The 27,015-nt window shown below is 32.0% G+C and overlaps 1 protein-coding gene across 2 annotated transcripts in view; it reads left to right on the top strand.

Annotated features, from left to right (window-relative positions):
• Positions 1–27,015, top strand: part of LOC130446962 (NADP-dependent malic enzyme-like) — a 56,302-nt gene that overhangs the window by 6,628 nt on the left and 22,659 nt on the right. For both annotated transcript variants that reach the window (XM_056783524.1, XM_056783525.1), the window contains exon 2: positions 22,825–22,966. In XM_056783524.1, the coding sequence (XP_056639502.1) occupies positions 22,825–22,966 (142 nt within the window). The remainder of the gene's footprint in view (positions 1–22,824; positions 22,967–27,015) is intronic.

Raw genomic sequence — 27,015 nt, 5'->3', positions numbered from 1 at the left:
GGATCTTCCGTGCTTGTAGTACTTTAAAATTATTCAGTAAACCATTTAAATTGATGGTACTAAATTACCATAGTATTTATGGAGATAAGCGTTGGTTTGAGAGATGATTTAGTTTTTTCTTCTCAAATCGCGAGGTGGTGGTCAATGTTAGCCGTTGAACACAAACTGAATGACGCAACCTATTCAAGTTCTTACAAGATTCACTTTTTGACAGGAACGGAAGAGGAAATTAAAAAATGCAAACCCCCAAAAAGCTGCTTAAAAACATGAAGAAGTGATCAGATTCGTACTAATGACTCGTAGTATATCTATATGCTTTCGTGGTTGCTGAATCCGAATATGAAGTTTGTTTCAACTTAAATTTGAGGGAACCTTGTTATAGTCTATTTCATAAAGGTGTAGACTAATAAAATGGGGAATTCCATCCAGTTCGGCTCAATTTCGGTGTCGGTCATAGGTGTGTGTTAATTATAACGTCAAGAGAAGATGATGAAGAATATTATGTATTTTTTATTGCCTTCTGTTAAAATAGAATTCTTTCCTTTTTAAGAGTGTCCTACTGGCACGCCTTTGGCACACTATTTTCAGTGTTTGTGAATGGATAACAATAGGCTAAACACATAAATTGATCCCAACCCAGGGTGGTACTATCTGTACTTGATAAAAAGAACGAATTTTACAATGGAATCAATGCCAAACTATGAAAGTGGCTTAAATATTCGTTGGGTTACTCTGTGGTTCCTTTGCATACTTAATGAGGTTTTATTACTCTATACCTTTCTGAAATAAACCATAGAATCGAATTTTTAGAAAAATTTTCAAACGTTGAGTCATCATTTTTCGCGACAAGTCAGCGAAAAATAAATATTTCTTTATGAAAATTTAATTTTTCAACTATTTGGTAAAGTATCAATAGCTGTCCGAAATTTCCGAGCGGAAAATTTTGGAAAATGTTATTTATGGTATTATGACTGATCTTAAAATTCGATTCTGATAAGGTTCCCTGAAATTAAATTGGAAATAATTAAATTCAGCGACCTCGAAAACATGCAGAATCGACTACTTTTAGTCATTAGTACGAATCTGGTCACTTCTCCGTTTTTCTAAGCGTCTTTTTGGGGTTTTGCCGCTCGCCTATAACCACAAATGTGTAATTTTTTCAATTTCCTCTTCCCGTCAAAAAGTGAATAACCACATCGTGATATAAGGAGAAAAAACTGAATATTTTGCTGAAATAAATCATCTCTCAAACCAACGCTTATCTCCATAAATACTATGGTAATTTAGTACCATCAATTTAAATGGCGAAAAAGTTGTTTATTGAATGTTGTTGTACAAGATGCTATTGACATTGCTGAGGTTTCTATTCGCGAAACGGTAGATATGAAATTGTGCTTTAGGCCGTGAACACACGGTCCGGAAGTGCTGAATACACGACCCAGATAAATTTTTAATGAATAATACGTCAGTTTTCTTGCAAATATGGAATTGATTTTTCGCTTACTTATCGCGAGTTGAATGCAAAAAAGGTTGGATCAAATTTTTTTTTAAATTCGATTCTACCAAGGTTCCCCTAAATTAAATCTAAAACAAACACCATGTTTGATTTCAGCGTTAATTCAATTAATAAAGTCCAAAGGTAATACTCTAATTAGAATGCCGTAATGGCCATTGTTTTTAATTAGATTCGATGTATCCAATTAAGTAGAAAATAATGTATTAACGAATTTTATAGTTCACTTTTATGTGACATTCATCATAATTGCATGGCACTAAATTAATTGATTGTCAACGGAAAATTGTTGATTACCATCATTCAACTTTCGCGAAATTGTTTATTTAAGGATAAAAGTTTTCAAAATTACTTTAATCGGAAAACCGAAAAAAAAATATATGGGATGACGCTATGCAAACACCTTGAATCATTCATTCATTTATTAATGTAATAATCAGAACTGGAATACGTAAACAACAATATTCATATGCGTCAAATCAAAATTTCTCTCGACTCAGTAGAAATAATGTGACAAACATTCCAAAGGTAATTAACAAAGAAATTCGAATTTTTTAATTTTTTGTTATATCATATCATATCATTTAGCTGTACTGGGTGAATAGTTACAAATTCCAAAATAAATATTAGCCATGCTAATTACTAGAGGGAATTATATATTTAACTTTTGAAAATTTATTTTTAAAAACACAAATTACGAATAAATGAACTCTATTAATTTCAATTAACAAGATTCATTGAATGAACTAGATTCATTAAAATTGTTTACAATCTATTTTTATTTTACTTGAGAGTTCATCTGATTCTTAACTGTCTTCACCAGTATTTATTATCACTTGTTCAATGTCTATATTTAACAAATTTCGATCACAAGAAAACTAATCTTCCAATTTGCTATTTTTTTTTTCGGTATTTCTACACAAGTACCCAAACACATGCACTACAATGTTCCAATGTCTCTTGCCATATACTCAAGACCTTTTCAGTGGGCCTTGATGAGTTTTGTTTTCGGTTAATTCTACCAATTTGTAATAGTACAGATCTTTTTGTCATATTTGTTTCTACGAAGTAAAAGTTGCTTTTCTGAATGAAGTAACTCATTTATTACAAAATAAAAATGATTAAACTTGGTTTCAATACGAATGTTGAATTATTAAAAACCTAATATCCGTGTACAAGCTGCCTTAAATACTAAACCTTATCGTCTACAATAACTATAAATAATTATAAAATGTATATTTATGGTTGTTCAGAGTCAAATCAATAGATATAAGTAATTTGAGACAATGGAGATTCGAATGTCTAGTCACAAATTGGTTACACTTGGAATCACTTAACTATGAGTTGGATTCCCATTACGATTGGTCAGCGTACAAACTGCCTCAAGTACTAAATCTTATCGTATACAACAAAAACTGTAAATAATTATAAAACCAGTAGACAAGGGACATTTATAATCTTTTAAAATCACATTAATATAGGATAAAAATTAATTAATTTGAGACAATAGGTTAATGGAGATTCAAATGTCTAGTAGTAAATTAGTTACACTTGGAATCTATTAACTATGAGGTTGATTCCCATTAAAACTAGTCAGTGTACATACTGCCTTAAGTACTAAATCTAAACTAAATATTTATAAAACCAGTATACAAAGTAAACAACGATCAGTTTATTATCAGTATTTTCTCGCAATCCACTTTGTGAATTATTGGTAATCTGACAACGATGATTAAACACTACGAATTCTTTAAATGAACAAGCTTGGACAATAATGAAACGTTTACCATCGTAACATCCTTTTTTACGTATGCTTCTAACATCATTGTCCTGCCAAGAACTAGATTAGTTTCCTTCGACATAAAGGGTTTTCCAATAAGAGGTGTTATTTTGAACAGCCCGCTATTTCGGTAAATGTCACTTTTGAATCTGTCATTTTTTGACATTTGACAAGTAGAAACTACGCCATTAATGAAAATGGAACGATACACGCTTCAACAACGCATTGAAATTATTAAAATTCACTATAAAAATGGTGAAAGTTTGGCAGAGACGGTTCGTAAAACTAAAACATTTTTGAGTCGAAGTGAAGCACCTTCTCGGACCACAATACAGAAATTGGTCGAAAAATTTGAGCTGTTGGGACAAGTTAGTGATGTGAAGAATAAAACCCGTGTACGTCGCTCAAGAACAACTGAGAATATTGCTGCTGTAGCCCAAGAAAACCCAGGTTTGTCCATTCCGTCGTTCTTTGGAATTAGCCATTCCACAAACGTCATTACACCGTATTTTGCATAAAGACTTGGGTCTTAAGGCCTATAAAGTTCAGTTAACACAAGAACTCAAGCCGGCCGATCATCAACAACGTCGTGTCTTTGCTGATTAGGTCCTGGAAATGCATGAAAATGATCCGGAATTTCATCGAAAAATCATCTTAACTGATGAGGCCCATTTCCACCTTGGTGGTTACGTCAATAAACAAAATTGTCGAATCTGGGGCTCGCAAAATCCAAGAGTTATTGTTGAAAATCCTCTCCATCCTCAACGCGTGACTGTTTGGTGCGGCTTATGGTCTGGCGGCGGTGTCATTGGACCTTACTTTTTCGAAAATGAGGCTGGAGCAACAGTTACGGTGAATGGATTGCGCTATCGAGAGATGATTAATGATTTTTTATGGCCGGAATTGGATGGTATTGATTTGGACAACGTTTACTTTCAACAAGACGGCGCTACGTGCCACACAAGCAACGAAACCATCTCGATCTTTTACGGGAAAAATTTCCGGACCATGTTATCTCTCGAAGAGGTGATCACAATTGGCCACCGAGATCTTGTGATTTAACACCTTGCGACTTTTTCCTTTGGGACCACGTGAAAGATAAGGTCTACGACAACAGTCCAACATCGATTCAAGACCTCAAAGATGGAATTCGTGAGACTATCGAGGACATAGGGCAGCCGCTTTGCAATTTGGTTACGGAAAATTGCATGCAAAGGATATGGTCCTGTAAGCGCAATAGTGGCGGCCATTTGGCTGATGTTGTGTTCCATTATTAACGGCATACCTTCTTCTTTATAACGAAATAAATATCCGATCATTTATCTCAAAAAATGGCATTTTTCTTTGAATATCAAAATAACACCTCTTATGGGAAAACCCGCTATATCCACGGTACACATACACCGCAGGCACGCGCGTTCATTCTTCAGCGACTGGTTGAAGAAGAATTGACCATTCTTTGTTGCTCTAATGGAAAGATGGCCATATGTGTAATTATTTCGAAAAAACAGGTGACCACTTGCTGCTTAGTGCACGAATAACTTTAGTTAGATTTGGTTCGTTTTGGAAGACTCATACAGTCGATTTTTGCTTCCGGGTTCATGTGTCGTCGCCTATTACGATCTTATAGACGCTCCAATGGACACGAACTTTTTTTGAGCCATTGTTTAATTATGAGTTATCCAACGCGAACAAATCCCTTGTGAGTGGAACTAATGCCCAAAATATGCCTCAATCTCATGGTATGTCACGTGACTATCTTGCAATATCAGTTCACGTACAGCATCGACGTCTTTTGGCACCATAGCCGATTATGGACGACCTTCATGAAATTTATCTTATTACGACCACGATCGAATTCTGAAAAACAACCAAACACGGTGGTTCGAGATAGTGCTTAATCACCAAAAGTCAAAGCGTGTTGATCTGTACACTGTTTTTGGTTTAATCCACATCGTTTATGTACGTTCTGATTACGTTCATCATTGAAATGTCAAACTTCACGATAGCAATGTCAGATTTGACATATTCACATCAGTGTTGCCATATCTCAAAACTTAAGTAGCAAATCTCGTATATGTACATTAGTTGGGCTCCATATAGAAATTTAACGTGCTCAAGAGCCTCGTCCTACCTCACGGCTAGAGCAAAACTTCTGATAGTAAATTATAATTTCTGTTTAAAATGTAGTTATTTCGAATTAATAATTTGAAAGTGGCATGATTGTAATTTTAAGTGACGCTTATAGTAATCGAAAAAAAAAAAACGATGATTCTTATATCTCACGATTATTGTTAAGATAAAAAGTTTCCGTTGTGTATCCGCGTGAATACTTATATCGCTATTTCTGTCTCCCAACTGTGTGTTTAAAACAGTCAGAACATTTATCATAATAAACAATCAGTATCCATTCATTCAAGGTTAATTCGATATTGATCTACAGCGAATATGTTTAGTAAAAATTACCTCTAAACAAAAACTGCACATTTACATATTAGGAAAATAAAACTAGTTTACAAAATTGAACATTATTATAATTGAAATCGTTTACAGAGTACTTTCCATTAAATATGCCCTCAAATTACTGCGAAATGCGGGTAAAGATGTTATCGATTTGATTTCAATTGGCAAGTGATTGTGCATTTTTTTGCATTGTAAAATATTAAGCCCGTTTACTAATTCTGAACGTTGAGTAGGTAGTTAAAGGTCGTGCTCCTCATTTCTAAGTGGATAGCCGTGCAACGATATTTCTGAAATTGGAGAAGCGTGCTTACGAATTAATGGATTGTATATGTATATATGGATTTAGGGTCTCGGATACATACAATGCGACCCAAAGGATCTATTGTGTCCCCCTTTCATACTGCGATTCTTGAAAAACTCGAGTTTACAGCTGACCCATTAATCCCACTCCTTTTACAAAGTCTAGAATGTGGTATGGCTTCAATTACCAGAGATCTTCGTCTTCTATTTCAAACGCACCAGGTGTAGTGCTCTGGAGTTCCTTAGTGTGCACCAAAATCTAGCGTCTTCAGGTGTTTGTTGGGGAGATAGAACTCCTTGATACATTCGGCAGATTTATATGGTTATAGTTTCCCAGAAGATTATTTGCTTGTCTCAAACCCTGTAGGTGGTCCAGTGCTTTTTTCATTTTTCTGTAGCTGATATTACAAAACGATTGGGGCGAGCTTATCAGCTATTTCATTTCCCTTCTCTCCGGTGTGTCTTTGAATCCATTGTAGAGTAATTTTCTTACCAAGCTCGTTTAATTTTTCTAGGTAATTCCAAATGAGTTTTGATTTTATATATTTGGGCTTAGAGCTCTAATAGCTGCTTGACTATCAGACAGGATGATGATATCCTATCCCGTTATTTTGTCGAACAAATTTTTATTTGTATTTCTTGTCATCTTAGCTACCGAACGCATAAAAATGTTTCGAAATTTCCAGCTTTCAAACGAAGTAGTTTTGAAAAAAGTACTGGATAAAAATTTTGTCGAATTCATCAAATAGAATCTGTATGTAAAATTTTATCAATCATTAAGTAGTAAGGGTTCTGTACTAATATATCCGGATAAAAAAATGATATCAACATGTGGTTTTATTTATTTTTAATTTTAATATACTTTAAGCTTCTGTGAGCGCCGTTTTTTTCAACCTCCGATCGCTCCGTGTATATGCTACGCGGACAGAAGGAGCGGACATGCAATGTAGCTCTGGCACTACACACTCTTCGCCACTCAGGCGTCAGTCGGCGTTGTGCTACAGCCATGTAAACATGTCCGCCATTATTGATGCCCCCGCCAAGTGTGAATTGCGCAGTATGATTCGTTTTCTACAGGCCTTAGTGCTGCAGAAATCCATGGGAAAATGAGTCGTGTATATGGGGAAAATTTCATGAGTTGGGTACTGTGTGTGTGTGTAATGATGAAGGGGGCCAAGTTTTATATGACCTGGTTCAACGAGTTTACAGGAAGGGTTAAAAAAAACGTAGATATACCATTACTGCTTTGTCTACGGAATTTCTAGAAGTTACAAAGTCTGTTTTGTGTTAAGACAAATGTCTTAATATCCTTGGTGATTATGTCGAAAAATAACCATGTATCAATGTTTTGGTAATAAAATTATTGGTTTATATGAAATTGTATTTTATTAATAGCCTATCGGAGGTTGAAAAAAAACGGACCTCGTATTTAAATGTGTGAAAAATCACATTATATAAAATATATAAAGCAACGCCCTCTAGCATTTATGTTGCTAATTAAATTGCTTAGAATTTATATATTTTATTTAGCTGGGAAAAAGCTTTTCTTAACAATATCAAGTTTTTGAAAATCGTCTAAACAGAACCGGACTGACGTGTATTTTTTCATAACAAGGTTCCCACTCACCCTCACCCCTTATTTCACCTTGTGAAATGAACAATGTAAAAAATTTATTGAAAGATTCGATTATCGTATATTAAGTGCCACTTAATTGGGTAAATTTTAAATTTTTTTTCTTCTTAATTCTTTATTTTCAAATACGCCCTTTCTCGGTGGACCTAAAATTCTGAAAATAATTTCCACGTGTTTCTCGCAGTCACTTTTGTTATAATTTTTATTTCTCCGAAGCTGTAAAATAATCCGTTCCTAGGGAATATGCCCACCCGGAACAAATTGTCAAAAATATCGCATAATCACTACGATATACACAGTTATCATGACACACCCTGTATGTACTGAGATTCCAATATCTTGGATATACGAAAAAAAAAATGAACAGCAACATAGTCAATAGTTGCAAACTTAAAGAAAGCTGATAATGAATTTGATATATCATGAACGAAAAAAAAAATGTAATTATTTCAGTTACATAATACAACTGTAATTGATTTAAAAAATGTTTCATAAATAAATTTCTAGTAGTTCTAGTATAGTGATCGATCTATATCGTCGACCTTCAAACCGACAAAAAGATTCGACCTAATAAAAAATACTTTCACCTATTCCAAAACCATTAAAGCATTAATATTTTGTAAACGGTGACGTGGTTGCGACGCCTGGCGTCCCTGGTGTAGTTTACGTCGCCGTCAGCTGGTTTTTCGATATAGCGCAGGTTACATAGAATCATTCGACTCGCTACGTTGCCACGTCTATCGGTTTTACAGTATATCTAACATTTAAAATATCAAAATATTTTATTTCTATTATTTCTCTTGTTTGTATATTAATATGAGTATTTCCTAAAACAAAATTTTCTCAGTTCACTCTTTTCAGAGATATCACCCTTAAAACGTGGTGACTAAAATTGAATTTTTATTTTTTTTTTTCTAAAATTTCACTTATGCTAGAAACTTGGAATTTTCTTGAACCTCGAACAGGACTTACTAAGGGTATTTTTCCAATATTTACGTTTCTTTATACGGGGGTGATCGTATTATATTTTTTTTTCTTGAATTTTTTTCCCAAAACTAATAGCTGCAAATGAAAAAAATGTACACCATAATTTATTATTCTGCCATTAAAAATTGAGTGGGAAACAGTAAAGAAGTGAAATGTAATACAATTCATAATGAATTTAAAAAGTTTTCTCTTTTCCATTCAATTTATTGAAAAAAATATAGTTACATACAAGTTCGCTAGGCTTACCCCGTCTAGCTACTATGGAATTTTAAAAATTGAGCTAATTCGCGCGGCGCCTTCTTCAAATTTTTTATAAATTGCAAACGCGCACTTTGATGTTTCTTTTGAGAACTTTTCAGTATAGCAGGTGGTTCATTTACAGTATTTCTTTTTGTTCTATAACTTTGAATAAAATTTTTAAATAAGTAGTCGTAGTGAAAAGAACGAATTAGCGAAAGTAATCGCGGAAACTATTCAAGTGATATTTATAAGTAAATTATTATAAGTGTTAAGTGTATCGTGTATGTGTAAATAAATTAATAACGTATAGATATAGTATTTATTAATTCACCCCACGAATAAAAAGAAAATAAATAAATACGAAAAACGTTACATTATAAATTATAGTGTTCATTTTTTCACTGTGTTTATAATTACGCATGAATATTTGACTATGAACAACCTTTTTCAAAGTGTTAATGATTCGGAGCAGTGTTTGGCCATATTTACACGTCATAAATCAGATTTTTTGCATCGATAAGTGACAATGGATGAAAAATGGATCCATAACTTCCTTATGGAATCAAAACGATCATCATTTGAGTAGACTGCAGCCGGTGAACCAGGTTCGAAGCGTTCAAAGGCACAACAGTCAGCTGGGAAGGTTATGGCTTGAGTGTTTTGGGACGCGCATGGAATATTATTCATCGACTATCTCCAAAATGGATAGACAATCAATAGCAAATACTACATAGAGTTGTTGGATAGTTTGAATGCGAAAATCAAGGAAAAACGGCCTCATATATCGAAGAAAAAACAACTGTTACACCAAGACAATGTGCAAAATCACAACTCGATGGCAACGATGGTTGAATTGAACGAATTACACCCACCGTATAGTCCAGATCTAGCCCCCAGTGACTATTGGCTATTCGATGATCTCAAAAAACTGCTCACCGATAAGAAATTCAGCTGAAATGAAGAAGCAATTGCTGAAACTTAGCCTATTTTGAGACAAAAGACAAATTCTTCTACAAACACGTCATCGAGAAGTTACAGAAGCGATGTTTTGCTCTTAAAGAAGATTGATTAAAACTCACTCATTTGACTCTTCATTGGTGGAATGTTGGAGACTTTAGTTGCTTTAAATACTCAAATCTAGTGTAATTAACTTAAGAATTTTCGGAAATATCCTACGAGGTGTAAAATGTTATCGTTGTGCACTACTATGTAGTATGACTCTAAAGTAATAAGTATGGAAGTGAAAAGGACTAAAATTTACTTCTAGTAGGAGTATGTTTAGGGCAATCAATTGTGGTCATGTGTGATCGAGCCTTCTCTTCTTTCCCGACACTCTTTTTTTGTGTTTAACGTGGATTAAATTGATTACTCATTGGATACATCTATTCAATGTGTAGTTCGTGGTCCCTTGACTCTAATAGAGAATTCCGAGGACGATTTGGTAAAATAAATTTACGTGAAAGTAGACCACATAAATGGTGTAGGTCTAAACTATGTAATAGTGCTTGAAGAGCTAGCTAAATAAAAACAGCTCGAAACGACTCCCAAGATAAGAGCCTGAAAGTTGTAAATAAAACTCAAGTACATCATCAAATGGCTACTCTGCCAGTGTGAAACGTTTGCGTAAAACTTGCGAGAAAACTCGAAACTGTTTCCACGTAAAAATCGTTAAGAAACATTCTTAAGCAATGTTAGAGGCTTAGTCGTACAAAAAACACTTTTTACAAATTTGTTGACATTTTCCGACTAAATAATCTCTGCCTAGCCTACCTTGTAAACCAAAACTTCTGCCATTACGCACAGTTCTTAGTTAAGGGCTAAAGATAGTTGGGAAAAAAGTTGAGCGCGGGAACCGTATCGATTTTCCGGGGGTTTTTCCGATACTTTTCAATCGCCTCTGCAAGGTTTTTTTGTTTTTATTTACAATTTTCAGGTTCTTATCTTGGGAACCGTTTCGAGCCGTTTTTATGTAGCCTAGCTCTTGGACTATAAGGTCTTCTAAAATACTTGATAATGAACCTTAAGGTCAAGACCTATCCTTAAACCGTTACATTGTATATCTCTGAACTGGCTTTAGTTTGGGTGAAGGTATTTTGTTGCTTTTTTCTAAAGTAGGCCTAAATCGCGTGGGTAATTATAAAGAAATGGGTCCTTGTCTATTAACTCAAGAAACCACAAAACCTTTTTCTCTTAAAAATCCTTTGTCGTATATAAAAATTAACCGTCGTTATGGTTAGGGCAATTTACGATGAAAAAGCGCATGTAGTTCAACTGAAAAATTATCAGTTAGTTCAAACAGTAGATTAATTTACTTTTCGTGATTATTTCACTTATTATTTGTTGTAGGAAAAACTGGCTTTAATTTACAATTACAAGGCTTTAATTCTTTAATTAAAACTAAAAGAATTTTCAAAGATACGAGAGTAGTTTCAGCTAAAGAGGTATTCTCTAAATGAGCTCTCCAAACAAATCTCTTTCAGCTGCAACTAAAGAAGTTTTACTTCCTAATGTAGTATATTTTCCTGATTTCTACCCAGCGTTGAGAATCTCGTGGCTCGGTAGATATTTTGAGAGAATAGGTATTTGTGAACCTCCCCTTCTCCACTGGCTAAAAGATAGTGGGTGGACCCCCTGTCTGAAATCAAACAGATTAGAATAGTTTTAGGAAAACTGTTTCAGTTCTTTCAATATCAATTGCAGAAGACAGTTGTGCGAGGATCAATCAATATTTCGGTAATTATGCACTTTCACAGTCACCTGGTTTTTTGGCTGTAGAAAATCGAAAAATAGATGGATTTTAATGATCTTGGTCACAAAATGTCCCATTTTACGGCGGATTTATAAAAAAAATTAGTAGAAATAGCTGGAATCAAAATTTCTCATAGTTTTACTGTTTTAAATCGTAAAAAAAACGGTTTTGCAAAAAATTATGGTAATTATACACTTTCGCGGTCACCTGGTTTTTTGGCTGTAGAAAATCGAAAAATAGATGGATTTTAATGATCTTGGTCTCAAAATGTTCCATTTTACGGCGGATTTATAAAAAAAATTAGTAGAAATAGCTGGAATCAAAATTTCTCATAGTTTTACTGTTTTAAATCGTAAAAAAAACGGTTTTGCAAAAAATTATGGTAATTATACACTTTCGCGGTCACCTGGTTTTTTGGCTGTAGAAAATCGAAAAATAGATGGATTTTAATGATCTTGGTCTCAAAATGTTCCATTTTACGGCGGATTTATAAAAAAAATTAGTAGAAATAGCTGGAATCAAAATTTCTCATAGTTTTACTGTTTTAAATCGTAAAAAAAACGGTTTTGCAAAAAATTATGGTAATTATACACTTTCGCGGTCACCTGGTTTTTTGGTTTGGTTAGGTTGGCTCTAGAAAATGAAAAATGGATGGATTTTAATGATCTTGGTCACAAAATGTCCCATTTTACGGCGGATTTATAAAAAAAATTAGTAGAAATAGCTGGAATGAAAATTTCTCATAGTTTTACTGTTTTAAATCGTAAAAAAACGGTTTTGCAAAAAATTATGGTAATTATACACTTTCGCGGTCACCTGGTTTTTTGGTTAGGTCAGGTTAGGTTAGGTTGGCTCTAGAAAATCGAAAAATGGATGGATTTTAATGATCTTGGTCACAAAATGTCCCATTTTACGGCGGATTTATAAAAAAAATTAGTAGAAATAGCTGGAATGAAAATTTCTCATAGTTTTACTGTTTTAAATCGTAAAAAAAACGGTTTTGCAAAAAATTATGGTAATTATACACTTTCGCGGTCACCTGGTTTTTTGGCTGTAGAAAATCGAAAAATAGATGGATTTTAATGATCTTGGTCACAAAATGTCCCATTTTACGGCGGATTTATAAAAAAAATTAGTAGAAATAGCTGGAATCAAAATTTCTCATAGTTTTACTGTTTTAAATCGTAAAAAAAACGGTTTTGCAAAAAATTATGGTAATTATACACTTTCGCGGTCACCTGGTTTTTTGGTTTGGTTAGGTTGGCTCTAGAAAATGAAAAATGGATGGATTTTAATGATCTTGGTCACAAAATGTCCCATTTTACGGCGGATTTATAAAAAAAATTAGTAGAAATAGCTGGAATGAAAATTTCTCATAGTTTTACTGTTTTAAATCGTAAAAAAACGGTTTTGCAAAAAATTATGGTAATTATACACTTTCGCGGTCACCTGGTTTTTTGGTTAGGTCAGGTTAGGTTAGGTTGGCTCTAGAAAATCGAAAAATGGATGGATTTTAATGATCTTGGTCACAAAATGTCCCATTTTACGGCGGATTTATAAAAAAAATTAGTAGAAATAGCTGGAATGAAAATTTCTCATAGTTTTACTGTTTTAAATCGTAAAAAAAAACGGTTTTGCAAAAAATTATGGTAATTATACACTTTCGCGGTCACCTGGTTTTTTGGTTAGGTCAGGTTAGGTTAGGTTGGCTCTAGAAAATCGAAAAATGGATGGATTTTAATGATCTTGGTCACAAAATGTCCCATTTTACGGCGGATTTATAAAAAAAATTAGTAGAAATAGCTGGAATGAAAATTTCTCATAGTTTTACTGTTTTAAATCGTAAAAAAAACGGTTTTGCAAAAAATTATGGTAATTATACACTTTCGCGGTCACCTGGTTTTTTGGTTAGGTCAGGTTAGGTTAGGTTGGCTCTAGAAAATCGAAAAATGGATGGATTTTAATGATCTTGGTCACAAAATGTCCCATTTTACGGCGGATTTATAAAAAAAATTAGTAGAAATAGCTGGAATGAAAATTTCTCATAGTTTTACTGTTTTAAATCGTAAAAAAAAACGGTTTTGCAAAAAATTATGGTAATTATACACTTTCGCGGTCACCTGGTTTTTTGGTTAGGTTAGGTTAGGTTAGGTTGGCTCTAGAAAATCGAAAAATGGATGGATTTTAATGATCTTGGTCACAAAATGTCCCATTTTACGGCGGATTTATAAAAAAAATTAGTAGAAATAGCTGGAATGAAAATTTCTCATAGTTTTACTGTTTTAAATCGTAAAAAAAACGGTTTTGCAAAAAATTATGGTAATTATACACTTTCGCGGTCACCTGGTTTTTTGGTTAGGTCAGGTTAGGTTAGGTTGGCTCTAGAAAATCGAAAAATGGATGGATTTTAATGATCTTGGTCACAAAATGTCCCATTTTACGGCGGATTTATAAAAAAAATTAGTAGAAATAGCTGGAATGAAAATTTCTCATAGTTTTACTGTTTTAAATCGTAAAAAAAACGGTTTTGCAAAAAATTATGGTAATTATACACTTTCGCGGTCACCTGGTTTTTTGGTTAGGTTAGGTTAGGTTAGGTTGGCTCTAGAAAATCGAAAAATGGATGGATTTTAATGATCTTGGTCACAAAATGTCCCATTTTACGGCGGATTTATAAAAAAAATTAGTAGAAATAGCTGGAATGAAAATTTCTCATAGTTTTACTGTTTTAAATCGTAAAAAAAAACGGTTTTGCAAAAAATTATGGTAATTATACACTTTCGCGGTCACCTGGTTTTTTGGTTAGGTCAGGTTAGGTTAGGTTGGCTCTAGAAAATCGAAAAATGGATGGATTTTAATGATCTTGGTCACAAAATGTCCCATTTTACGGCGGATTTATAAAAAAAATTAGTAGAAATAGCTGGAATGAAAATTTCTCATAGTTTTACTGTTTTAAATCGTAAAAAAAACGGTTTTGCAAAAAATTATGGTAATTATACACTTTCGCGGTCACCTGGTTTTTTGGTTAGGTCAGGTTAGGTTAGGTTGGCTCTAGAAAATCGAAAAATGGATGGATTTTAATGATCTTGGTCACAAAATGTCCCATTTTACGGCGGATTTATAAAAAAAATTAGTAGAAATAGCTGGAATGAAAATTTCTCATAGTTTTACTGTTTTAAATCGTAAAAAAAAACGGTTTTGCAAAAAATTATGGTAATTATACACTTTCGCGGTCACCTGGTTTTTTGGCTGTAGAAAATCGAAAAATAGATGGATTTTAATGATCTTGGTCACAAAATGTCCCATTTTACGGCGGATTTATAAAAAAAATTAGTAGAAATAGCTGGAATCAAAATTTCTCATAGTTTTACTGTTTTAAATCGTAAAAAAAACGGTTTTGCAAAAAATTATGGTAATTATACACTTTCGCGGTCACCTGGTTTTTTGGTTTGGTTAGGTTGGCTCTAGAAAATGAAAAATGGATGGATTTTAATGATCTTGGTCACAAAATGTCCCATTTTACGGCGGATTTATAAAAAAAATTAGTAGAAATAGCTGGAATGAAAATTTCTCATAGTTTTACTGTTTTAAATCGTAAAAAAACGGTTTTGCAAAAAATTATGGTAATTATACACTTTCGCGGTCACCTGGTTTTTTGGTTAGGTCAGGTTAGGTTAGGTTGGCTCTAGAAAATCGAAAAATGGATGGATTTTAATGATCTTGGTCACAAAATGTCCCATTTTACGGCGGATTTATAAAAAAAATTAGTAGAAATAGCTGGAATGAAAATTTCTCATAGTTTTACTGTTTTAAATCGTAAAAAAAACGGTTTTGCAAAAAATTATGGTAATTATACACTTTCGCGGTCACCTGGTTTTTTGGTTAGGTTAGGTTAGGTTAGGTTGGCTCTAGAAAATCGAAAAATGGATGGATTTTAATGATCTTGGTCACAAAATGTCCCATTTTACGGCGGATTTATAAAAAAAATTAGTAGAAATAGCTGGAATGAAAATTTCTCATAGTTTTACTGTTTTAAATCGTAAAAAAAACGGTTTTGCAAAAAATTATGGTAATTATACACTTTCGCGGTCACCTGGTTTTTTGGTTAGGTCAGGTTAGGTTAGGTTGGCTCTAGAAAATCGAAAAATGGATGGATTTTAATGATCTTGGTCACAAAATGTCCCATTTTACGGCGGATTTATAAAAAAAATTAGTAGAAATAGCTGGAATGAAAATTTCTCATAGTTTTACTGTTTTAAATCGTAAAAAAAACGGTTTTGCAAAAAATTATGGTAATTATACACTTTCGCGGTCACCTGGTTTTTTGGTTAGGTTAGGTTAGGTTAGGTTGGCTCTAGAAAATCGAAAAATGGATGGATTTTAATGATCTTGGTCACAAAATGTCCCATTTTACGGCGGATTTATAAAAAAAATTAGTAGAAATAGCTGGAATGAAAATTTCTCATAGTTTTACTGTTTTAAATCGTAAAAAAAAACGGTTTTGCAAAAAATTATGGTAATTATACACTTTCGCGGTCACCTGGTTTTTTGGTTAGGTCAGGTTAGGTTAGGTTGGCTCTAGAAAATCGAAAAATGGATGGATTTTAATGATCTTGGTCACAAAATGTCCCATTTTACGGCGGATTTATAAAAAAAATTAGTAGAAATAGCTGGAATGAAAATTTCTCATAGTTTTACTGTTTTAAATCGTAAAAAAAAACGGTTTTGCAAAAAATTATGGTAATTATACACTTTCGCGGTCACCTGGTTTTTTGGTTAGGTTAGGTTAGGTTAGGTTGGCTCTAGAAAATCGAAAAATGGATGGATTTTAATGATCTTGGTCACAAAATGTCCCATTTTACGGCGGATTTATAAAAAAAATTAGTAGAAATAGCTGGAATGAAAATTTCTCATAGTTTTACTGTTTTAAATCGTAAAAAAAACGGTTTTGCAAAAAATTATGGTAATTATACACTTTCGCGGTCACCTGGTTTTTTGGTTAGGTTAGGTTAGGTTAGGTTGGCTCTAGAAAATCGAAAAATGGATGGATTTTAATGATCTTGGTCACAAAATGTCCCATTTTACGGCGGATTTATAAAAAAAATTAGTAGAAATAGCTGGAATGAAAATTTCTCATAGTTTTACTGTTTTAAATCGTAAAAAAAACGGTTTTGCAAAAAATTATGGTAATTATACACTTTCGCGGTCACCTGGTTTTTTGGTTAGGTCAGGTTAGGTTAGGTTGGCTCTAGAAAATCGAAAAATGGATGGATTTTAATGATCTTGGTCACAAAATGTCCCATTTTACGGCGGATTTATAAAAAAAATTAGTAGAAATAGCTGGAATGAAAATTTCTCATAGTTTTACTGTTTTAAATCGTAAAAAAAACGGTTTTGCAAAAAATTATGGTAATTATACACTTTCGCGGTCACCTGGTTTTTTGGTTAGGTTAGGTTAGGTTAGGTTGGCTCTAGAAAATCGAAAAATGGATGGATTTTAATGATCTTGGTCACAAAATGTCCCATTTTACGGCGGATTTATAAAAAAAATTAGTAGAAATAGCTGGAATGAAAATTTCTCATAGTTTTACTGTTTTAAATCGTAAAAAAAACGGTTTTGCAAAAAATTATGGTAATTATACACTTTCGCGGTCACCTGGTTTTTTGGTTAGGTCAGGTTAGGTTAGGTTGGCTCTAGAAAATCGAAAAATGGATGGATTTTAATGATCTTGGTCACAAAATGTCCCATTTTACGGCGGATTTATAAAAAAAATTAGTAGAAATAGCTGGAATGAAAATTTCTCATAGTTTTACTGTTTTAAATCGTAAAAAAAACGGTTTTGCAAAAAATTATGGTAATTATACACTTTCGCGGTCACCTGGTTTTTTGGTTAGGTTAGGTTAGGTTAGGTTGGCTCTAGAAAATCGAAAAATGGATGGATTTTAATGATCTTGGTCACAAAATGTCCCATTTTACGGCGGATTTATAAAAAAAATTAGTAGAAATAGCTGGAATGAAAATTTCTCATAGTTTTACTGTTTTAAATCGTAAAAAAAACGGTTTTGCAAAAAATTATGGTAATTATACACTTTCGCGGTCACCTGGTTTTTTGGTTAGGTCAGGTTAGGTTAGGTTGGCTCTAGAAAATCGAAAAATGGATGGATTTTAATGATCTTGGTCACAAAATGTCCCATTTTACGGCGGATTTATAAAAAAAATTAGTAGAAATAGCTGGAATGAAAATTTCTCATAGTTTTACTGTTTTAAATCGTAAAAAAAACGGTTTTGCAAAAAATTATGGTAATTATACACTTTCGCGGTCACCTGGTTTTTTGGTTAGGTCAGGTTAGGTTAGGTTGGCTCTAGAAAATCGAAAAATGGATGGATTTTAATGATCTTGGTCACAAAATGTCCCATTTTACGGCGGATTTATAAAAAAAATTAGTAGAAATAGCTGGAATGAAAATTTCTCATAGTTTTACTGTTTTAAATCGTAAAAAAAACGGTTTTGCAAAAAATTATGGTAATTATACACTTTCGCGGTCACCTGGTTTTTTGGTTAGGTCAGGTTAGGTTAGGTTGGCTCTAGAAAATCGAAAAATGGATGGATTTTAATGATCTTGGTCACAAAATGTCCCATTTTACGGCGGATTTATAAAAAAAATTAGTAGAAATAGCTGGAATGAAAATTTCTCATAGTTTTACTGTTTTAAATCGTAAAAAAAACGGTTTTGCAAAAAATTATGGTAATTATACACTTTCGCGGTCACCTGGTTTTTTGGTTAGGTCAGGTTAGGTTAGGTTGGCTCTAGAAAATCGAAAAATGGATGGATTTTAATGATCTTGGTCACAAAATGTCCCATTTTACGGCGGATTTATAAAAAAAATTAGTAGAAATAGCTGGAATGAAAATTTCTCATAGTTTTACTGTTTTAAATCGTAAAAAAAACGGTTTTGCAAAAAATTATGGTAATTATACACTTTCGCGGTCACCTGGTTTTTTGGTTAGGTCAGGTTAGGTTAGGTTGGCTCTAGAAAATCGAAAAATGGATGGATTTTAATGATCTTGGTCTCAAAATGTTCCATTTTACGGCGGATTTATAAAAAAAATACGAAAATTAAAAAAAAAATAAATATTTTTTACAGTTTCATGACTTTAAATGCAAAAAACTGACTTTCTACATATAATACTTCGTAACTGTTTCTAACATGGAATCAAGTTCGTATATTTTTTTCGCAATTTACATAAAAAAATGAATATTTTGAGAAAAAAAAAGTTTTTCTACTATTTAAGTTTTAAAACTATTAAAAACCGCAAATTCAGCCACTACCCCCCGTGTTTTTCATAAATTCGTCGTAAAATGGAACATTTTGAGACAAAAATTATAAAATTTATCTATTTTTCGATTTTTAATGGTCCAAAAACTATTAACATTGAAGAATATAGTACGAAACTATTCACGAAAATTGATTGTTTTTCATCGATTTCATTTTAAGCTATAAAAACTGAAAAACTAATTCTTTTTGGATTTTTTTTTAAATTGTTTATTAATTTATGTAGAATACAAAAAAAATATATAAGAACTTTATCTGATAATGAGATAATTTTTTGTAAAGGATTATTTTGCAAAACCGTTTTTTTTTTACGATTTAAAACAGTAAAACTATGAGAACTTTTCATTCCAGCTATTTCTACTAATTTTTTTTATAAATCCGCCGTAAAATGGAACATTTTGAGACCAATATCATTAAAATCCATCCATTTTTTCGATTTTCTAGAGCCAATATTTCATAAATACGCACGGCACTTATGCCAAATTAACATCTAACAAACCGTCAGTCCACTTGGACTCATCATCTCCACTGTTTACCAACGAAAACATCGAATCGTGAACATTTTAAATATGTTTAAAAACGAATTACTGAATTAACTAGACTAAATAAATAAATCCATTTATCGAGTAGTCCCGAAAAACATGTAAAGAAAAACTGAAATCAGTCGACGAATTATTATTATTAGTGTATAAATGATTGAATTGTTTATGCGCTACAATTTTGGCATAAAATTTGATTTCATATTAATATTATATCATTTTTATGCATTCCCTATGTTTACCGGATACGCCAAAGTCAAATTTAATTTGTTAAAGTATACAAAAGTCCCTGAAAGTATCTACATAGATACTGACAGATCGATTTACTTCATATTCCTACCCTTCCATGGATTCGGTATTCATTCATTACGTAAATAGTCAATGCCAAATATTGACAAGTGTCAATACCTACAGGTTATATTGGATTATATTTAAAATTTTTCTTGCCAATTCTCAATATATTGAGGTCAGAGAAACATAGAGTTCAAAAAGGTAATTATGAATTGAAGAAATAGAAAAATATTCAGCTGGTGTTTATTTCATTATATGAATGTTAATTAACAAAATAAGATATGGGCTTTAGTGAAACTACTAGAGTCTGTGTCGGAGAATTTTTCAGAAAAAAATACGAAAATCATGCGTTAATAGGATTTAGAGGTAAACTACAATTTTTTTATAAATATCAATAATTAAATTTATTAACCTAAATTTATAACCTAACCAAAACATCCAATACTTCGTACATTTATATATTATGATCGTCCTAATTGTAATAAACTTGAGTGCCCCATTGTAAGCTTTATATATTTAAGTTTATCGACAAGGCTTATCATTTAAATATGTAGCAACCGATAAATAAATATAACGTGTTTATGTGGTGAAAATAACATACACCACAAAAGCCTCTGAAGTTATTGCTTTAATCGAATAAAAACTTGTCCGGCTTAATAATCGGATATGACCCACGCAACGATTTGATAAATGTACCAGTACGAGACTGGATCCTTTTACAGGCGACTTGGATCAAGCAGAAGGTGATTTACAACCATTATTAGTCAATGGACAGTAAGATGAAGACTGCAGGAAAATAAACTGATCCCTGATACCCAACGCACTATTCGTTTTTTACCCCATCCGTCTAGGACGCCCTCTAGGCTCGCAGTTTCGTTATTTAATAACCGAACCTCGTATACCACTGGAACATATTCGTACTGTAAACAAAAACACTGTTCAAGTAGCTGAACAACTTCGAAAATAAATATTAAATACCAAAGTAGTTATTAGGCTGATTCATTTCTTTTTTGGATGCTTAATCAAAATATTAACCTACATATTTCACCAAGTTTGAGCTCTTAATATCAATTTTAAGTACTTACAATTTAAATATAAAATTCAACAAATCAAAATGCATGTAACAAATTTTTTTTTCAAAGTTCTGATATTTAATTTTTACAATAACGCAAATCAGTTTGATGGACCTTTTATGCCCTCAGAATTTTTTTGCTTAACCCGCACTGGTTCACCAATAGGAGTCGTTGAAGCAGAGTTTTTGAGAAAAAATTTTCTCCTATTGATGAACCAGTGCGAGTTACACAAAAAGAAACTCTAAAGCTTTATTGTCAAAAAATTGTTACAATTTTTAGACAAAAGCTTGTAAAAACTAAAAAACAAACATGGAAATAACTAAATAAAGATACAAATAAAATAAAATTCCAATATTCCAATAAGTAACAAAATTATAAGTAATGGTGATAGGTAATAATTAGTATATAAGTAGATTCAATGATTTCTGCTTGAATTCCAGCTATTAGATCTTGTTCAAATTCGATGATTATTTCGTACACTGAGGACTTCATATAGACCCATATAAAAAAATCGATAGGATTTAAGTCATGTGATCTTGGAGGCCAACAATTGGGTCCACCCCGACCAATTCCCTACAACGTCCGCTTAAGTAATTTCTTGACGTTGCAGCAAAATGAACACATGTGTTTTCTAATATACAAGGGTACATTCTCCAACAATTCATCTAACATTTGTTCCAGAAAGCGCAGATAAATTGCTCCATTTAATTTATTTGGTAAAATGTAAACAATCTCCAATCATACCCAACCACACATCAACCGAATATTCATGCTGAAATCCCCTTCATCCCAGGCTTGTTGATATCCAATACATATTTTGAAAAATTTCGATTTTCAAGACATTTTTGTAAATACAAGTTTTAAAATTCCGTACGCACATGAAAATCTCTAGGTTCTAATGCTTGAACACTGGCCAATTTGTATGGATGTGACACTTGTTCTTTTAAAACTTTCCATACAGTAGAATGATCCGAGTATTTAAAGATGGTCTTTCAAAAATATTATTTAATATTTTCTCTTCCAGATGCACAGTCCTTGTTGTAAGTTGCTTTCCAGCATCATTAACAAGTTTCCGGCTTCTTTCAGCTTTCTTTCAATATTTGCAAATGTAGAATGATGTGAAATTCGACGATTGCGAAATCATTAACACATCGGTCAACTCTTCAAATTAAAAATTCATTTTATAACAGCAAAATTAATGAAAAAACTAATTCAAAATTCTATGATTTAATCTAGCAAGATCGTCTCAAATACATGGAGTGTAATGAATTATCAAAAATCGGACATGTGTCTACTAGATTATAATTTTATAAAAAGTTATTAGTTTTTTAATTAAAAATAATCAGGCAATTTGTTCCAGTGGCGTAGAAAATATAGAGAGGAAAAGGTGACAATTACCACTGACAGCGCGCCACTGGTTAAATTTTTCCAAAGTTTGTTTATGTCAAAATATCAAAGTCGCCAAATTTGAAAAAAAAAATGCGTTCTAGATTTATGACAAATTTTTTATTTAAATTTTATTAAAATTATTTATTGAGATCTCTCTGTGATAGAGCGTTGTCGATCGAATATACAAACACCTTGTATAAGACCGGGGAAAATATGAAATATGTAATAAAAATAATGAGACCCATTGTAGTTTTTTATTATACGTGAATTATTCGTTGTAGTAATAATAAATTGATTATAGATAGTAATTGTTTTGAATCAAATCTGATACGCTGAAATAAATATTTTTTCTGATAACAATAATAATATCATTTCGTACATGTATTATCTCGAATGGAATCGATTCAAATGTGAAAATAAATATGGCAACGCTGTTTAGGAACTAACATAAAACCGTGAATTCCTATAACTAATACCAGAATAGTCAGTATCGTTGTTGCGGTAGATCGTTGACTTTGATAATTGTTTCAGTTCGCAATTAGTGTCTGCCAATAATAAAAGGATCATCAGTACGATGGAAAGAGACCGAATTGGAGCTTGGGGCAACGGAGATCATTTGGCACCCGGAAAAGTTTCTGGTCTGGAAAGGTTAAGACTACCAGCTCTGAATAAGGTAAAATCGTTAACGTTAATTTCGGTTTTATATTAAAAAAAAAGTAAATAAATCGAGATAGTGATAAAATTATTTATAAATTTAAATATAGCGTGATGTAATTTTGATCATTGTGTTGTTATAACTGTTATTTTTGCTATATACAATGTGAATCATTTATATAGGTTCTAAGTCTGTAGCTAACAGTTGAAAAGAACTTCCCGAATCAATGGATAACTCATAAATTCCGTTCATGTTTATAATAATTCTTATAATAAATAAGCAGTAAACAGACAAAATTCAACGTAAAATAAATATTTTATAAATTGCATTTACTGTTATACGCAATTTAGTAAATAACAACATCATACATTTAAATCTTACGTGCCACGGAAATCATGACACTGTTTGAAAATTATGATAAATTTGTAGAAAGTTTTTACTGAAATTCTCATGAAATTTGTCAAGGTCTGTTAAGGGGGGTAACTTATAAAAAAATACATTCTGACCACCTCAAAAATTTCCGTTGTTATGCAATGAAATTCTAGGAATTTAATTAATATATCTTGAGTATCAAGATAGCGTGCCACCCCCTAGAATATATTTCTCTTTTTTTAAAATATATAAAAACAAAAGTTTCAGACTGTCGTAAATAATGACGTTTTGCCAAATTATAAAACTTGCCTTAGAAGACTGTATTTTCCAAAATCGAAATAATCATTTGTATCATGGCATTTTTCTGTAGAGACTGTCATAAAAACATGGGATGGTTTAGAAAACTGTTTATTTCTTAGAAGACTGTCTTTTACAATAAAAAATCGTCATTTGTAGTTTCAGACTGTCGTAAATAATGACGTTTTGCCAAATTATAAAACTTGCCTTAGAAGACTGTATTTTCCAAAATCGAAATAATCATTTGTATCATGGCATTTTTCTGTAGAGACTGTCATAAAAACATGGGATGGTTTAGAAAACTGTTTATTTCTTAGAAGACTGTCTTTTACAATAAAAAATAATTGTCATTTATAGTTTGAGACAGTCCTTAAAAAATGACGTTTTTGTCAAATTATAAAACTTGCCTTAGAAGTCTGTATTTTACAAAATCCAAATAATCATTTGCATCATGGCATTTTTCTGTAGAGACTGTCATAAAAACATGTGATGGTTTAGAAAACTGTTTATTTCTTAGAAGACTGTCTTTTACAATAAAAAATCGTCATTTGTAGTTTCAGACTGTCGTAAATAATGACGGTTTGCCAAATTATAAAACTTGCCTTAGAAGTCTGTATTTTACAAAATCCAAACCATCATTTGCATCATGGCATTTTTCTGTAGCGACTGTCCTAAAAACATGTGATGGTTTAGAAAACTGTTTATTTCTTAGAAGACTGTCTTTTACAATAAAAAATCGTCATTTGTAGTTTCAGACTGTCGTAAATAATGACGGTTTGCCAAATTATAAAACTTGTCTTAGAAGACTGTATTTCACAAAATCCAAACCATCATTTGCATCATGGCAATTTTCTGTAGAGACTGTCATAAAGACATGGGATGGCTTAGAAAACTGTCTATACCTTAGAAGACTGTCTTTTACAATAAAAAATCGTCATTTGTAGTTTCAGACTGTCGTAAATAATAACGTTTTGCTAAATTATAAAACTTGCCTTATAAGACTGTATTTTACAAAATCCAAATAATCATTTGCATCGTGGCATTTTTCTGTAGAGACTGTCCTAAAAACATGTGATGGTTTAGAAAACTGTTTATTTCTTAGAAGACTGTCTTTTACAATAAAAAATCTTCATTTGTAGTTTCAGACTGTCGTAAATAATGACGTTTTGCCAAATTATAAAACTTGCCTTAGAAGACTGTATTTCACAAAATCCAAACCATCATTTGCATCATGGCATTTTTCTGTAGAGACTGTCATAAAAACATGGGATGGTTTAGAAAACTGTTTATTTCTTAGAAGACTGTCTTTTACAATAAAAAATAATTGTCATTTATAGTTTGAGACAGTCCTTAAAAAATGACGTTTTTGTGAAATTATAAAACTTGCCTTAGAAATCTGTATTTTACAAAATCCAAATAATCATTTGCATCATGGCATTTTTCTGTAGAGACTGTCATAAAGACATGGGATGGCTTAGAAAACTGTCTATACCTTAGAAGACTGTCTTTTACAATAAAAAATAATTGTCATTTATAGTTTGAGACAGTCCTTAAAAAATGACGTTTTGCCAAATTATAAAACTTGCCTTAGAAGACTGTATTTTCCAAAATCGAAATAATCATTTGTATCATGGCATTTTTCTGTAGAGACTGTCATAAAAACATGGGATGGTTTAGAAAACTGTTTATTTCTGAGAAGACTGTCTTTTACAATAAAAAATCGTCATTTGTAGTTTCAGACTGTCGTAAATAATGACGGTTTGCCAAATTATAAAACTTGCCTTAGAAGTCTGTATTTTACAAAAACCAAACCATCATTTGTATCATGGCATTTTTCTGTAGAGACTGTCCTAAAAACATGGGATGGTTTAGAAAACTGTTTATTTCTTAGAAGACTGTCTTTTACAATAAAAAATAATTGTCATTTATAGTTTGAGACAGTCCTTAAAAAATGACGTTTTTGTCAAATTATAAAACTTGCCTTAGAAGTCTGTATTTTACAAAATCCAAATAATCATTTGCATCATGGCATTTTTCTGTAGAGACTGTCATAAAGACATGGGATGGCTTAGAAAACTGTTTATTTCTTAGAAGACTGTCTTTTACAATAAAAAATCGTCATTTGTAGTTTCAGACTGTCGTAAATAATGACGGTTTGCCAAATTATAAAACTTGCCTTAGAAGTGTGTATTTTACAAAATCCAAACCATCATTTGCATCATGGCATTTTTCTGTAGAGACTGTCCTAAAAACATGGGATGGTTTAGAAAACTGTTTATTTCTTAGAAGACTGTCTTTTACAATAAAAAATAATTGTCATTTATAGTTTGAGACAGTCCTTAAAAAATGATGTTTTGCCAAATTATAAAACTTGCCTTAGAAGTCTGTATTTTACAAAATCCAAATAATCATTTGCATCATGGCATTTTTCTGTAGAGACTGTCATAAAGACATGGGATGGCTTAGAAAACTGTCTATACCTTAGAAGACTGTCTTTTACAATAAAAAATAATTGTCATTTATAGTTTGAGACAGTCCTTAAAAAATGACGTTTTGCCAAATTATAAAACTTGCCTTAGAAGACTGTATTTTACAAAATCCAAATAATCATTTGCATCGTGGCATTTTTCTGTAGAGACTGTCCTAAAAACATGTGATGGTTTAGAAAACTGTTTATTTCTTAGAAGACTGTCTTTTACAATAAAAAATCTTCATTTGTAGTTTCAGACTGTCGTAAATAATGACGTTTTGCCAAATTATAAAACTTGCCTTAGAAGACTGTATTTCACAAAATCCAAACCATCATTTGCATCATGGCATTTTTCTGTAGAGACTGTCCTAAAAACATGGGATGGTTTAGAAAACTGTTTATTTCTTAGAAGACTGTCTTTTACAATAAAAAATAATTGTCATTTATAGTTTGAGACAGTCCTTAAAAAATGACGTTTTTGTGAAATTATAAAACTTGCCTTAGAAGTCTGTATTTTACAAAATCCAAATAATCATTTGCATCATGGCATTTTTCTGTAGAGACTGTCATAAAGACATGGGATGGCTTAGAAAACTGTCTATACCTTAGAAGACTGTCTTTTACAATAAAAAATAATTGTCATTTATAGTTTGAGACAGTCCTTAAAAAATGACGTTTTGCCAAATTATAAAACTTGCCTTAGAAGACTGTATTTTCCAAAATCGAAATAATCATTTGTATCATGGCATTTTTCTGTAGAGACTGTCATAAAGACATGGGATGGCTTAGAAAACTGTTTATTTCTTAGAAGACTGTCTTTTACAATAAAAAATCGTCATTTGTAGTTTCAGACTGTCGTAAATAATGACGGTTTGCCAAATTATAAAACTTGCCTTAGAAGTCTGTATTTTACAAAATCCAAACCATC

Source organism: Diorhabda sublineata, chromosome 7 (assembly GCF_026230105.1).
Source record: "Diorhabda sublineata isolate icDioSubl1.1 chromosome 7, icDioSubl1.1, whole genome shotgun sequence".
In the NCBI taxonomy this organism is placed as follows: domain Eukaryota; kingdom Metazoa; phylum Arthropoda; class Insecta; order Coleoptera; family Chrysomelidae; genus Diorhabda; species Diorhabda sublineata.
Note: the sequence above shows the minus strand (reverse complement) of the source record. Positions and strands in the feature narration are given on the sequence as shown.